Consider the following 16,147-nt stretch of genomic DNA (forward strand, 5'->3'; position numbering starts at 1 on the left):
CATTTTATTTATTAATTTAAATTCTAAAAAATATCCATACAACCAAAATTTGTTTCGAGGGCACCGAGTGCCCTCCGAAACCCCAGTAGACGAGCTACCCCTTGACTCCGAAAACCCCTGCATGTCTAACCGAGCGAGGGGGAACTGGCCCCTTAGACCCCTTGATATATATGTAAAGTGTACGACGATCAATTATATGAACAAATAAGATTATTGACACGTCTCCTAATCCTATTGATGTCATTCTCACATTAACTCGCATGAAAGCATGAATGCTCATGTTTGAACCAATTTGAACTCACATGGGTTGAATCCGAACCAATTCAAATTAATTTATTAAAAAACTGATTTCAATAAATAATTCTTGTAAAAATCAAGACTATTGTGATAAAAAACAAACTTCCTAACATATTTCACAAAGAAAAAAATTAAAACGAATATATTTGACCAAATGTTAAATAATATGAGACATATAAAATTAATTTTTTTAATCTTCATATGCATATATACTTTTTAATATACTTCTTAATAAAAAATGTAACATAATAATCAATTTGAATATAGTTAGGGGTGTTAATTTCAGGTCACGGGTCAAGTTCAGCTTGAACCCAAACTCGAATCGTTTTTACAAACGAGTTGGTTATTCGGACCCGAACCCGAACCGCTTTAGATCGGGGTCAACCTGATATGACCCGAATGACACTGGGTCTAACAAAAATTGCTAATTTTCGGGTCAAGAAATGGGTCAATTTCTAATTTTCAGGTAAAAACAGGTAAAAAATGTATCAATCTAGAGTTTTCAGGACAAAAGTGAATTTTCAGGTCAAAATCAAATCAAAAATAGGTTTCTGGGTCAACCTGAATCCGACCCGATTTTTAAAACGAATCTATTTGTTGATCCGAACCCAACCCATTGAGGTTTCGGGTTGACCACAATCCAAAAGTTTTAGAATGTATCAAAATTTCAGATTGTCACAAATATTGGTGCCCCTAAATATGAAGGGTGGGCCTTTGGCCGTTAACCTAAAAATTAAAACTAATACTTTTTAAACTAATTAAAAAACTTAGAGGAAGCATGGGAAAACTAAAATCTTCACCACTGACCTATGATGATAGTGGCAATTCCGCAAATACATCCAAATGGGAATCCCTTAATAAATATCTCGATTGACAGTCCCATCCAAGTCTTAAAACCACGCCGGCCCCAGCCTCGGTGATGTCACGTGCGGCCTGCTGTACGGCATCCATCTCCACCGTCTCCACTCCCCGTCTCCCCTGAAAAAGCAATCTCCCTCTTCCTTTGCATTTCTCACTCCCTCTCTCCGCCCACAATACCATCAAACGATGCAGTGTCGAGAGAGAGAGAAAAAGGAAAGAGAAGCCTGCCATTCTTCGTACAAAACCGTGCCAAAGCCAGAGCGCGCGGCAGGCTCCGCTCCCCCCTCGCTCTTCTCTCTCTCCGTAATTGTGCGCTATTATTGCATGGATCGGACAATAGGAACGCTGATGGGAGATAGAGATTAGAGAGGGAGAGAGAAGAAATGGGGGCCTCTGGCCAAGAGCGCGGCGGTGAGCTTATCCGCCGAGGTCCAATCCTCCGCCTCGTGCCGCATTTAAAGTCCGGCCCACCTTCTCCGCCTCCCTCCAATGCCGCGGTGCCGGGATAGCTGCCGGGCATCTGTAGAAGCTTTGGCCCTGCGGCCAAGAACAGAGAATGGAAGGCGCTGCACAGGTGACCGTGAAGGCGGCGCCAAGCCCCAAATCGCCGCCCAAGTACCCAGACTTTTGCGGTCGGAGGAGACTCCAACTTGAAGTTCAGATCTTGAACAGGGAGATCGGCTTCCTCGAGGTTATTTGTTCCTACTCTGCTTCTTTTCTTCTTTTCGTTTTTTTTTTGTCGTCATGCTTTCGCTTGCAGGAGCAAGCTTCAAGCTAGCTTTTTAAATCATTTTTAATTGGCTATGCGTGGCCATGTCACTTGGTTCTAGAAATTAACGCAGTTTTAGACGCGCTTGATTTATTTACAAAATCATAAGAATTAGAAATAATGTTCTTCTTTTCCTTCAATTGCATGGCGTCTTTCGTAGATAGAAAGGAGAATTAGAATTCCTTCTACTAGTTTGTGACTCCTTAGTTACTGTATCCTGCTCAGCATTCTTTTCCAGCGCGGAAGTAATGTAGAAATGTTTAAGTTTGTTTTTTATGTACTCGATTGTGGTGTGTTGCCATGAATATTTGCGGCTTAGTTATCTACCTCCTGATTCTTGGCCTGTGCTGGAAAAGCTCATGGCATCTTCTTTTTCATGTAATTACTGCAGTTTTGTGCTAAGTAACCGTGTCCTTGTTCTCATTTCTTCTCAATATCTTTCCTATTTGTAAAAATTCTGAAGCTTGTCGTGGTAGTTTTAAAGTCAAAAGTTGACTTAAAAATGCGGTTCTATTTGCTTCTATTCTATACATAATGGATCTGTTTGGTAATTGCTCCAGAGGAGTTGAGCCTTGCTTCTGAAGCAAGCAAGACCCCTGCTCTTCTTTGTAGTTGGAATAATAGTTTGAGACTTCGGAGGTTCTCTTTGAGAGTGCATGGTATCTTCTATAGGGGTTCCTCGTATTGTTTTAATGAGTAAAATATTCATGAAACCCTTAGGCATAGAGGACAGTTCATGGTGGTCCACATGGTCCACCTTTTTGTAAATACTAAATCCATGTCTTTAGTGCTTTTCAGATCTAAAATAGATCCTTCTGGCCAAGTTACGGTATTCAAAATGGTTCTGTGGGCTAATGTCATTATGGTTCCAGGGCTGTGTGGTCACATGACTGTATGCAATACCCAACAGAGACGTTGGACTTGATGATGATAATGCCATTTATGCTATTCTTTCAATGCTGGTCTTGTTCGACCTTTTTACTGGGCATCACACTCCAATCTCATCTGCCAAAAACCAAAACAATATTTAGCAAAATTGTTGATTTCGCTACTATGATTTCCTGGAGTTCTACGGTTGCAAATTGGAGATGGAAATTCTGTAAGTACTATTTAATATCAGAGAAACAAGTGCAATGGGCTTTGTCATGTTGTATAATACTGTCTGGAAGGTCAAATATGTTACCAATGTTTATGAAATTGCTAGAAACAAATTACATCACTGAAATCTCTCCACATTGTGTTCCTATGTCATTAAGAGCACAAGCCTTCTCATTTTTCTTTAATTGAGAAGGCAACAAAAACACAAACTTACATCTTCTTTGCTGGTGATGCTAGTACACATCTTTTGCTTAAGATATCCGTCCTTGAATTCTAACATGCCCTTCCTCGAGAGGAGTTGATACAATGTAAAAAACATATTACATCGTTGAAGTTGGAAGAGTCTCGTGGCATAGGGGATGTCTTTGAGAGATCATTTGCTTGTTTATTTGTTTGCATTCTTTTGAGAAGAGAAGATAAGAGACTAAGTAATTGAGCATAAATTCTAGTGCTGAAATTGGGAGTTAGAGTTGATATCGGCGACATGCATTGATCTTATAAGATACAGCGTGCGTTGACATTATTGGCGATAATAAATGAGGAAGTTAGTAAGCGACGGAGGTTTGAAGATCGTAGTTTAGTGATGGCGATCGAAGGACCGTAGTCAAGTGATGGTGGTTGAAGGATTATAGTAAGGAAACAGAGGTCGAAAAATCGAGTTCTAGAGACATTAATTATGGGACTATCGTTGGGCGATGAGGTCGATGGACCTTAGTAGGGTGACAGAGGTCGGAGCATTGTAGTTGGACTATGGTAGTCGAAGGACTGTAGTGGGACGATGGTGGTTATAAGGATCATAGGTGGGTGCTGGAGGTCGAAGGATCGTAATCGGGGGATGATAGTCATAAAGATCGTAGTTGGGCACTGATTTTAGAGGGATTGTCAGTGGTTTGAGAACTATAGTCGATTCGATTGGTTAGTGGATTGTAGTCGGGCGATAAAGGATCTTAGTTGGGTGACGGTTGGTTGGAGGATCCTAGCCAGCTGACGGTTGGTCAGAAGGATCGTAGCTAGGAGACATAAGTTGGAGGACTATAGTCAGGTGATGTTGATTCAAAGAACCGTGATTCGGTGATGGTGATCGGGCAATATTTCTATGGTAGTGGTTTGAAAAATGTCTTGATGACAGTGTCAAGTGGTGTAAAAAATATGGCGGTTAGGCGGTGGTTCGACAGTAGCGTTCGAGCGGTGGTTCGACGATAATGTTTGAGTGGTGGTCCAACAATAGCGTCTGAGCTGTTTCCGACGACAATGTCGGGTAGTTTTCTGACAGTGTTAGTCGGGTAGTGGTCCAACTGTGAATGTTGGATGGTGGCTCAACGATGGTGCTAAGTGGTGCTATAAAATTTTTAGAGCCTCAAAGCTCTCTTGAATATGAAGCCAAAGTTTAAGCTTTAGGTCTAGTCCCCCTCTCTTCTCTTATGTAGGGAATAGTATGGGTCTACTTATAGGTTTTTTAGAGTGACATGCCTGTAAACATAAAGAAAATTCAGAGAACTCCATCCGATGGACCACATTGATTGCCTTTATTATAAAGTGTTTGTTTAACATTTAAGTGCATTAATGCTATTGGAAGTTGATATTCGTCTTGTTGAAATTTGTCTTGTTGAGAAGCTTGATTTAACTGTAAGCATTGCCAAATTTGGAGATCATTTTGTTATCCAATTAATGTGATGAAGTTCTCAATTATTCTTCAAGTGCTCGATCTGGGCTCAGATTGGATCACTTTTGATAGCATTGGATTCATCTTGCCATGATATTGAGTTCGATTATAAGGTTATTGAAATCAAAGTTCATATGGTCTTGAATTTAATTTCGGAAGTTTTTAATCCAAATACACATCGAGATATTTACTCAATTAAGGTGATTCTTGATAACATATCAAGGCTGATTAAAAACATGTCAGATTCTAGAATCATTTCAAAATTTATGCGCAAACATGATGAAATAATCCTATAGTGAAGGAAAACATTTCCTGTTTTATTATTTAACACCACACACCCATGTACAAATATAATAACGGGCTGAAGAAATTAATCACAGCCGATTATTGTTTTCAAGGTTTTAATTAGACATGACATTTACAGGTGATTCTGTTGATTACTTTATTGTCTGTAACATCAGTGTGGCATACACGGTAAGGTGGTCATCTTAGCTTTTGGTATGGCCGTATTTCTGGCCAAAACCTTAAAACATTTTTTTCACACAACTGGTCTCAAAACGTGATGGTTATTCTACTTGCTTGCTCTTTAGCTCAAATTGAGTTATCAGAATTAATAAATGATTTACCTCTCCAAAATAAATGATGTCCTTATCCAAATCACTTGCTATTCTTTCTTTTATAGGAGCCTTTACCACACAAACAATCCAACTGTTGAGATCCACGTAAGAGTGAAAAATACTTGTTGAAATGAACCCGAAGTTGAATTCTTAATATATTAGTTGTTACCCTTATATTTGTTACTTTAAACTTTTGACTTGATGATTGCCCATATACTAACATATTGAGCTCAACTTGGGACCCTAATATGTTGGCCTCATGTGAGGGAGATTGTTATGACATATGACAAGTGAAACAAGAGTGTAGTTTTTATTATAGTAAAAATCCTTCTTACCTATTTAAGCTTTTAGGTTGATGGGGTCCACAAGTTGATCTACTAGTTTATTGGCCTCATCTTGGTCCGCTAGTATTTCTCCTTCATGTTGACCTCTCTTTTGCTCAATTTCTAGGTCAAAGGAGTTGACTTGGTCAAACTGACCAAGCCAGGCCCCAATACCATCTCCCTTGTGTTCACTAGGTCAAACCTAGTATGTGGATCCCATACCCAGGCCCTAGGTCAACCTAGGTCGACCCAAATTGACTCAAACTCCTACTTGGTTTCAAATTAATTTCAATTCTTCTCACCGAATTCTCTCCTCCCTTGGACTCAATGGGTCAAACCTAACCAATTGGGCCCAGACCCTTGCCTTGGGTTAACCTGGTTGACCAAGTCAACCCAGGTTAACCCATTAAGCCCTATTGTATCAATTCAAGTCAAATCAAATTCAAAAGTATCCTTGACCCAATCCACTCATCCCTTGGGTCAAATTGAATAAGTTGACTAAGTGAAGCTTTGACTTCGTCAACCCAAATCTTCCTCGGTCAAATTGGACCTATTTAGGTCAAAGTGATCATGTCTAATGCATTTAAATCCCCCATATAGCTCCCCTGGGCCAAGGCCCGGCCAAATAAACCTAATATCCCTCATAATTCACCCTACATAAGTCCAATGCCAATTAAAAAATTCTCTAGACGTCGGCCTTATTTCCAAAACACTCAAACTACCTTCATATCGTTCATGAAGACCGGACTATATGAATTTTATGCGCTTAGATGGTTAGTTGTCTTTCCTTTTCAGGCAGGATATAAGCCCATATTATATTAGTTAGGACACGGGTGTCAGTGTTGAGTAGAACATTAAACCCACCTTAGATTTAGGGTTCAAGGCTACTACATTCGGTGTCTCGTAGTACGCCTCATCAGTGGATAAGTTCATTTTCTTTAATGATTATAAATCCTACATATCCGCGTCACATGGATGACGCCGCTTCTATCCTTCTCCTCTGTATGCTCTGAGTGTATGATTCTCTTTCTTCTTAGTGCCTTAGTCTCTTCGGATGTCAGTGTGAGTCGTGCATGTCGACTAAGCCCATTTGAAATCTTTCCTTCCCCATTGAGTAGAATTTCTTAGTCTCCCTTTTGTGCCAATCCCCCTTTTTGGGAGAGAATAATATTGGATCTTTAATCGAGAGTATTTTCAGCCTCCGGCCTGAGATGTAATTAACCAAGGGGGCTTGCGCCCGTGAGAAACAGAATTCCACAATAAATAAACCCCACTCGAGCTGATGTATCGGGTGGGGGAAACCCCATGACATTGATCAGGTTGTGCATATTATCACCCATCGGGGTGCGCTGGCCAGGGCCGCTATCCTCAATGGTTGATTGTATGTAGGATCTAATCTGCCCTCCCATTGGCTCGCTTGCGAGGAGCGCAAAGGCATGCGATCGTTTCTATCCCTTGGGGTGGTGCGGTCGTATACCCTCTGCACTCTGTAGCATGGCGGTGTTTTTTCGGAGGTTCACAGGTTTTTGGTGATCACGGTGGGTCGCATTTCTCTCTCCATCTTTTGATCCTATATTATTCTTTCGTATGTGTACTCTATAATTGATACTCATTAGATTAAGTTCGTCCTACTTTTAGTTAGGTTCCCTGCTTAGTTAGGATTTCCCTTAGCTACGGTCCATTTCCTTCCGGCCTTCTAGGCCAATTCTGTACCTTATCAATTCTCTTCTTCTCGTCAGGTTTCTGTGTTCATTTGGCTCTCTCACCCTGAGACCCCCGAGCAGACCCCGACGCCTTTCTACCTTTCGTAGGTACTTGATACCTGAGAGTGAATTAGTTGTTGATAATAGCTCAGATAAGGAAGTAGACTTCCGATGTCAGACTACTAGCAATCAACCTATTCCCCATCAGGTGTGCAGAATGAGAGTCGAGGATTCCCGTCAAAGAGCTTCTAACACTCCTTCCACTAGTGTTGGTGGATCACTATATACTAGTGAGCCTCCCTGCCCCTGTAAAATATCCCTCTGTATTTGTACCCCCTGAAGGGATCTTTCTTACTTTTCAGCAGTCTGTGTGGCCACTACGATTTGTCTTCTACCACATGATGTTCATTACGAAGAGTATAAGGTTATCCTTAAATGTGATATGCTGATACGCCATAGGGATATTTGTGCTTATGTTTGTGCACACCAATCACATTGGTGCCATCGAAAAAAACATTTGATTTGTCCTCCCCTTGCAAGGAGTTGTTCTACCCCAATTTCGTTTGTCACCTCAAGTATGATCCGGGATATCAAAACCAATAATTCAAATCCATTTTCTATAGGTGATACTGGGTCCAATGCCACTTGTGTTAGTTAGGTGTGGTGATGTTAATCCAATGTTCCTATGTGTGTCTACTTCTACTATTAATCATGATACGATAGTTGTTCTTACCCAGTTTCGCTTGTCACCCCAAGCGTGATCTGGGATATCAAAATTAATAATTCAAACTTTTTCAAGAGGTGATACTGGGTCCATGCCCATCTGTGCTAGTCAGGTGCGGTGATGTTGATTCAATGTCACTATATGAATCTCCTTCTACTATCGGTCGTGATACGATAGTTGTTCTTCCCAATTTTATTTGGCACCCCTCAACTGTGGTCTGGGTTATCAAAACCAATGTGTATTATTTTCCTAGATTTCCTCTTATCCCTCTATATGTGTATCCCCTGATAGTATCATTCTTACTTTTCGGCAGTCTGTGTGGCTACGACGATTTGTCCTCTACCACACGTTGTTCGTTACAAAGAATATAAGGCTACCCTTGAAGGCGATATGCTAATACGCCATAGGGATATTTGTGTTTGTCTGTGCACACCGATCTTATTGGTGTTATTGCATAGAACCCTTAGTTCATCCTCCCCTTGTGAGGATTTGTTTTCACCCAATTTCACTTGGCATCCCCAAGTGTGGTCTAGGATATCAAAATCAATAATTCAAATCCATTTTTGAGATGAAATACTGGGTTCATACACACATATGTTAGTTAGGTGAGGTGATGTTGATTTACTATCTTTGTGTTAACTTCTTTCTCCTACCAATTTCTTTATAATTGTGTTCCCCAGTTCGTTCACTCAAGTTGAACAAGATCTGGGATATCAAAATCATTCATTCAAACCTCTTTTTGAGATGAGATATTGGGTCATTACCAACCCATGTTAATTGGGAGTGGTAATGTTGATCCACTATCTATATAAGCTATATTCTTAAATCAATTTTGTTGTGATTGTGCTCCCCAGTTTCATTCATATGGTAAAATGGCCTGAGTTATCAAAGTTAATATTTCAATTCTTTGCAAAATTCTATCTAATTTCTCTCTCCTTAGTTTTTTCATGTGGCGAATATGGCCTGGGTTATCAAAGCCAACCATATCCTCCCTCTTTCTGCTACTTTAAATCTTTTGATAAAGTTGCCTAAGAAATTCCACCGGCATTTGGATACTCGTGGCCACGACATTTTGTCCTCTACCACGAGGTAACTAGAAGTCAGTTTGAGAACTCTTAAACAATTTTTCCCTAAAAATTTTTACAATTACCTTTACTTTCTTCCTTACATCCCCACGCAAATCTATGTCAGGTCGATGTCGAGCTGACTTTCACCTTCTATCCTGTTGCCTCGATAGGGTCAGGCAGATAGTTGGCCACTTAATTACCTGGTTGGGGGTGCCCGACAGAGCCCCTGAGAGACATACCCCATCACCCTGACTCTTTATTCCCTTGGTTGAAATGATCAAGTGAGTATTGTGCCTATCTATGTTTGCTAAGCTGATATGGTAAGACAGATGTTGAGAATTACCTGGTTGAGAGAGCTCGATAGAGTCCATGGAAGGCATTCCTCACAACCTTTTACTTCTTTGATGCCCTATTGTGATTAGGCAGGCGTTAGACCCTGACTTTTTATTGCCTTGGTTGAAATGATCAAGTGAGTATTGAGCCCATCTATGTTTGCTAAGCTGAAATGGTAAGGCAGATGTAGAGAATTACCCGGTTGAGAGAGCCCAACAAAGTTCCTGAGAGGCATTCCTCACCACCTTTTTCTTCTCTGATACACTGTTGTGATCAGGCTGATGTCAGACCCTGACTCTTTATTCCCTTGGTTGAAATGATCAAGTAAGTATCAAGCCCATATATGTTTGCTAAGCTGAAATGGTGAGACAGATGTAGATAATTATCTGATTGAGAGAGTCCGACAGAGTCTCTGGGAGACATTCCTCACCACTTTTTTTCTTCTCTGATGCCCTGTTGTGATTAGGCAGGCGTTAGACCCTGACTATTTATTCACTTGATTAAAATGATCAAGTGAGTATCAAGCCCATCTATGTTTACTAAGCAGAAATGGTAAGACAGATGTAGAGAATTACCCGGTTGAGAGAGCCCGACAGAGTCATGGGAGGCATTCCTTACCACATTTTTCTTCTCTGATGTTTTGTTGTGATCAGGCAGACGTCAGATCCTTGACTCTTTATTCACTTAGTTAAAATGATTAAGTGAGCATTGAGCCCATCTATATTTTTTAAGCTAAAATGGTAAGACAGATGTAGATAATTACCCGATTGAGAGAGCCCGACAGAGTCCCTGGGAGGCATTCCTTACCACCCTTTTTTTATCTTTTTTCCTGCTATTTCGATAAGGTTAGACAGGTAATTGGTCTATTTTACTACTTTACTTTTTGTACTCTTCTCTGCTCTACCCTTGGTATCGAGTAAGACTATGAGAGAATTCCTCTACTTTTTTTACCTTTTGGTGATCTTTACTGTTGCTCTTTACATCCGCCATCCCCTCTGTTCCGCCCTTACGAAAGTGAGGTGAATAGATGACCAACTCCATCTTCCACCTTTAATGAACTTTTAATTGTTTGCATTTCACCTTCTACCTTGCTATTTCAATACGATTAGGCAGGTAGTTGGTTTGCTACTTTGCTTTTGTTCTATCCGCAGCTCTTCCCTCACTGTAGGGTAAGACAATGAGAGAATTTTCCTACTTTTTCACCTTTTGGTGATCATTTACTATTTTCATTCTTTATTTCACTGTTTCGAAATGATCAGGTGAACATTGAGTCTGCCCACATTCACTGTTTCGATACGATCAGGTGGATATGTGGTGCCCCTTTTACTTGTGTTCTCTCATCGGCTCTGCCCTTACTATAAGACAAGGCAAGAGAGGAGACCCCTACTTTTTCACCATTTGGTGATCTTCTTCTTGTGCTCTTTACTCTACTTTTTCGTCACATTCGGTTAACGCCAACACGCGCGATTCACTAGTTTGTTCGCCGTTTCTGTTGGGGGTTCGTTTGTCGACCTCTATTTTGCTCAAACTCTAGAACTAAGGAGTTGACTTGGTCAAACTGACCAAGCCAGGCCCCAAGACCATCTCACTTGTGTTCACTAGGTCAAACCTAGTATATGGATCTCATACCTAGGCTCTAGGTCAACCCGGTTGACCAGGTCAACCAAGGTCGACCCAAATTGACCCAAACTCCTACTTGGTTTCAAATCAATTTCAGTGCTTCTCAAGCCCAATTCTCTCCTCCCTTGGACTCAGTGGGTCAAACTTAACCCATTAGGCCCATACCCTTGCCCTGGGTCAACCTGGTTGACCAGTTCAACCCAGGTTAACCCATTAAGCCCTATTGGGTCAATTCAAGTCAAATCCAATTCAAAATTATCCTTGACCCAATCCACTCATTTCATGGGTCAAATTGACTAAGTTGACCAAGTCAAGCTTTGACTTGGTCAACCCAAGTCTTCCTCGATCAAATTGGACCTATTTAGGTCAAAGTGTTCATGTCTAATGCATTTAAATCCTCCCTATAGCTCCCTTGGTCCAAGGTCCAACCAAATAAACTTAATCTCCCTCCTAATTCACCCTACATAAGTCCAAGGCCAATTAGGAAATTCTCTAGACGTCGGCCTTACTTCCAAAACACTCAAACTACCTACCTATCTTTTATAAAGACCGAACTACATGGATTTTATGTGCTTAGATGGTTAGCTGGCTTTCCTTTTCAGGTAGGATATAAGCCCATATCGCATTAGTTAGGACATGGGTGTCAGTGTTGGGTAGAACACTAAACCCACCTTAGATTTAGGGTTCAATGCTACTACATTCAGTGTCTCGTTGTACGTCTCATTAGTGGGTAAGTTCCATTTCTTCAGGGACTATAAATCCTACTTATCCACGTCACATGGATGATGCCGCTTCTATCCTTCTCCTTTGTATGCTCTGAGTGAATGCTTCTCTTTCTTCTTAGTTCCTTAGTCCCTCCGGATGTCAGTGTGAGCCGTGCATGTCGACTAAGCCCATTTGAAACATTTCTTTCCCATTGAGTAGGATTTTCTAGTCTCCCTTTTGTGCCAATCCCTTCTTTGGGAGGGAATAATATCGGATCCTTAATCGAGAGTATTCTCGGGCTTCGACCTGAGATGCAATTAACCATGGGGGCTTGTGCCCGTGGGAAACGGAATTCCACAATAAATAAACTCCACTCGAGCTGGTGTATCGGGTGGGGGAAACCCCGTGACACTGATCGGGTTGTGTATATTACACCCATCGGGGTGCGTTGGTGAGAGCCGCTATCCTCAATGGTTGATTGTATGTAGGATTTAATATGCCCTCCCATTGGCCCGCTTGTGAGGAGCGTGGAGGCCTGTGATCGTTTCTATTCCTCGGGGTGGTGCGGTCGTATACCCTCTGCACTCTGTAACGCAGCGGTGTCCTTTCGGAGGTCCACACTTCATAATACCGGCTGCTCTTGCTATTATTAGCTTATCATACTTGTTTTGGCATTGCTCTTCCAGTATGAGTAAATAGAATAAAATAATAGATTTAATAGTTTGATGAACGAGTTATTGTTGTAATTTGCTATAATTCTAAAAAATATGTTGTTTTCTCTAGTTTCACATGATTGTATATGTCAAAAATAATGCAAATACTGATTACTCACTTGTTTTTTTGGGTTTTACAAAAGTTCCAAACCTGCTTGCGTATATTTTTCTGGATTTGCGAGTATATATAAAACAACACACAACAGTTATTTATTTTTTTAAATTATCGTGTTGCTGTCACAGCCTCAACTAAGGCTTCGTTTGGGACGGCTTTTTTTATTGCTTCTTAAAACAGAGATTTTTCGTACAAAAGACATCCCAAACGAAGCCTAAATAAGACATGCTCATCAGTGAAACTGACATCTCGTATCATCCTATATGGCAAATCCCATGTATGTAATTCCACAATAAAATAATAATTAGTCCAGTGTATGTAAAAAATTTCAGTGACAAAATTTCATTATTTTTCATGCTGGCATGTCATTTGGCCTATCAACTGTGTATGACCATAGACAATGATCTCCTTGATTTCATTCACCCAATTCACAGAATGTCAAATGGCTTATAAATTTCATTATGATCAGGAGGAGCTACAATCACTCGAAGGACTTCAAACAGTCTCCAGATCCTGCAAAGAGTAAGCATTGGAATTTTATCAGCAATTCTTTATTAAAAGTTGCATTAATTCTTTATTAAAAGTTGTACACCTACATTTAGCCGAAAGCTTTGACAGGATTTATAATTGAAGAAGCTAATACCACCTGCAGTCCTTGGCCTCTTACAATATATTGTTATGATCCTCATAATTAATTTTATCTTTGTTATTATTATTTTTTTTCAAGATGAGAACTTTCTTAATTAATTTAATGACACTTTCTCTTCTCTATTTCCTGGTTTTTGAGATTCAATAAAGCCTGTGAATTTCTTTTAATTAGGCCAATGATACAATCATCATTGCTCTAGGCCTAAATAAAATTCGTTGAGAATGGTCTAAATTTTTTTCTTCACGGGTATGTAACTGAAATTGGAAGTCTTTCAGGTTGCTTTATATCTTAAACAACCAATGCTTGTTCATGAGCTGTAAGATACTTGATAAGGTAAATCTTTTTTTAGTCGTCAAATTGAGAAATTTGTAGGTTATACTCAAATCTGCCTTTTCTAGATAAAATGGAAAAGTGAATAACATTGAAATGAGTGCGGCCTTCATGGTTAGTAGGATGTTTTTCTTAAGAATTTACTTAAAAATTTTTTGATGTACATCAATGACTTTGCAGGGTTGAAGAATTTGTGGGATCAAAATCAGATCCGTTAGTACCCATGTATGATTCCTCTACTCTTCCCATTTCTCAAGAAAAGCTTAGAGTGTAATGTATTGATGGTGTTCTTTTTTGAGCAGAGATAAGAAACAGCAAAGATCTTGTCGTCTTTGGAAATGGCTTAGGTAATTTCTCTTTTTTTTTTTCTTTAATATTTCATGTTACTCCGATAAATTTTCATGAATTCATATCAAACATTGCTCCAATAAATTTTCATGAATTCTTATTTAGTTAAGCACCTTTCATAGTTCTATGGAAACCTTTAAAATGTCTTTAAGTCATAGTATTAACAGACTGTCAGACTTTATTGATAAATAGATGATATTACCTTTTTGCTCAAGCACAATTTTTTTTTGTGAGCAGATGTTCTATAACCAGACAATGAAATGAGCACAATATCAAGCAACTATAAGGAATTGGCTTAGGAATAAGAAGAAATTAAAATACAACATAACTAGATAATAAAGAAGTAGTACAGCTTTAGGCTATGTGCAGACAAGAAGGATTGATTCCTAGTTGATATCCAAATTTGATTCTAAGTTTTGTATACAATCCAAATCTAAAGTAGTTGGATCTACAATTTCGATGCATGATGGTAGATTTTCATCCAAGGAATTCTCCCCAAAAACATGGGTGCTAGGATTTATAGCAATTGATTTCCTCAATTTTGATTGAGCATGAAAATACATTGTGTATTTGTGTCTAAAAATTTGTAAAAAGAATAATAGGAAGGGATATTTTCAAATTCCACCTTATGCTAATATCCACAAGTTGTGCAATTAATCCAAATCCCCTTCTTTAAAGTAAAGTAACATCCATTTTAATTAGGGCCTTGGCCATCAACAGCCCAGTGAGTTTAGCAATTGTTGCATCCACTTGTAAGGGTCTCTTGAATATATCCAAGAGAATGCATAATAAATTGGTTGAAGTAATGAATTCAAAACTGTGAAAAGCAACCCAAATTGAGGTAACATGTGGTTCCTTAACACTACCAAAGTGAGAATACTTAAGCATCCTCATCGGAAAACCATTGTTATATGATCTACTAGGAAAAAAAAAAGTTTAGAATAATCCATTTCTAAGGATAATTTGATATGCACATGATGGGAATCTCCATTCAATCCTAAGTCAGCATGAATCTACAAACAAGCTTAAGTCAAGGGCGACCTCAGGAGAACTTGCCAACAATAGTGGGAAAAATGGTGATGCCAACTCATAAAACTACTCATTAGAAAAGATAATAGAAGTTTTACCTTGAATTTTGGATGGAAACTTTTGATGAGTTGGTATTGAGTATTTCTGGAAGATGAGAAACAAGCAGAAAAAAATCATGATGATCCTTCTTCCTCCAACAACTTCAATGACGGAACTTGGAGCACAAATGGTGGGAGAGGCATTATTTGCTGAAGCCCTAGGTGTAGGAATTGGCTAAACACACTACAGGAAAAACGCCAAACACCGGCGGTTACTATGGCAAAACTGGCGGTTTTAAATTATACCGGCGATTTCTCGGCGGCTTTTAAGCCGCCGGTAAAATTGGCGTAGGAAACACTTACCGGCGGTTTTGTTAGGCGGCGGCTTTCCGGCGGCCTATACCGCCGGTGACTACCGGATTTGCAACCGGCGGTGTTCCAGCCGTTAAGCCGCCGGTTATACTACCGACGGCTTACCGGCGGTCACCTCAACGACGGTATGCCGGCGGTTAAAGAGGCCGTCGTGCGTTCGCTAAACCGCCGGCTAGCGTCGGTACACCGCCGGTTATTTTACCGAGGGTCACCCGGCGGTCATGGCCGACGGTACTACTGGCGGTATACACCGCCGGGGTTTCACCAGATAACCGCCTGTGGCTGTCGGTAACCGCCGGTATATTACCGGCGGTTTAAGGAAATTACTGGCGGCTTATCTTTAGCAGTCCGGTATCGTAGTTTCCGGCGGCCAAACCGCCGGGTGGCTGCCGGAAACCTGTAGCACCTGAAAAAAAAATTGTTCACTCTAAATTCTAAACCTGCAGAAATAGTAATACATAATAAGATATTTTGGGCAACACGCCGCTATATTCATCACAATTATATACATAACCACAAATTAAATAAACAAGTTTACAATCAAACATTATGAAGTTCTAAATAAGTTCATCAAACATAAAATTTAGAGAGACAAGTTAGTAGTATCAAGCGCTATTTCAAGAATTTTGCCTCTTGTACTTGACTTCATTTATCTTATTTCAAATGTTCTCATGAATGCAATGCTCCAAATGGTATTTGTTTTTTTTGTTTTGTTTTTTTTTTGTGTCAGAGAATTAGCAATATTAGATCTCTTATGAATTGATCATTATAAT

The 16,147-nt window shown here is 39.8% G+C and overlaps 1 protein-coding gene across 1 annotated transcript; it reads left to right on the top strand.

Annotated features, from left to right (window-relative positions):
• Positions 1–1,209: 1,209 nt before the first annotated feature.
• Positions 1,210–13,812, top strand: LOC110109130 (keratin-associated protein 4-12; the record flags this gene model as incomplete). The annotated part of the gene is given in 3 exon segments (XM_020840064.2): positions 1,210–1,849; positions 13,078–13,130; positions 13,768–13,812. Coding segments are annotated over 3 exon segments (233 nt in total), but the record flags the coding sequence as incomplete, so codon positions are not given.
• Positions 13,813–16,147: the final 2,335 nt, after the last annotated feature.

The sequence above is a fragment of the Dendrobium catenatum genome, unplaced genomic scaffold, assembly GCF_001605985.2.
Source record: "Dendrobium catenatum unplaced genomic scaffold, ASM160598v2 fragScaff_scaffold_1504, whole genome shotgun sequence".
Lineage (NCBI taxonomy): Eukaryota > Viridiplantae > Streptophyta > Magnoliopsida > Asparagales > Orchidaceae > Dendrobium > Dendrobium catenatum.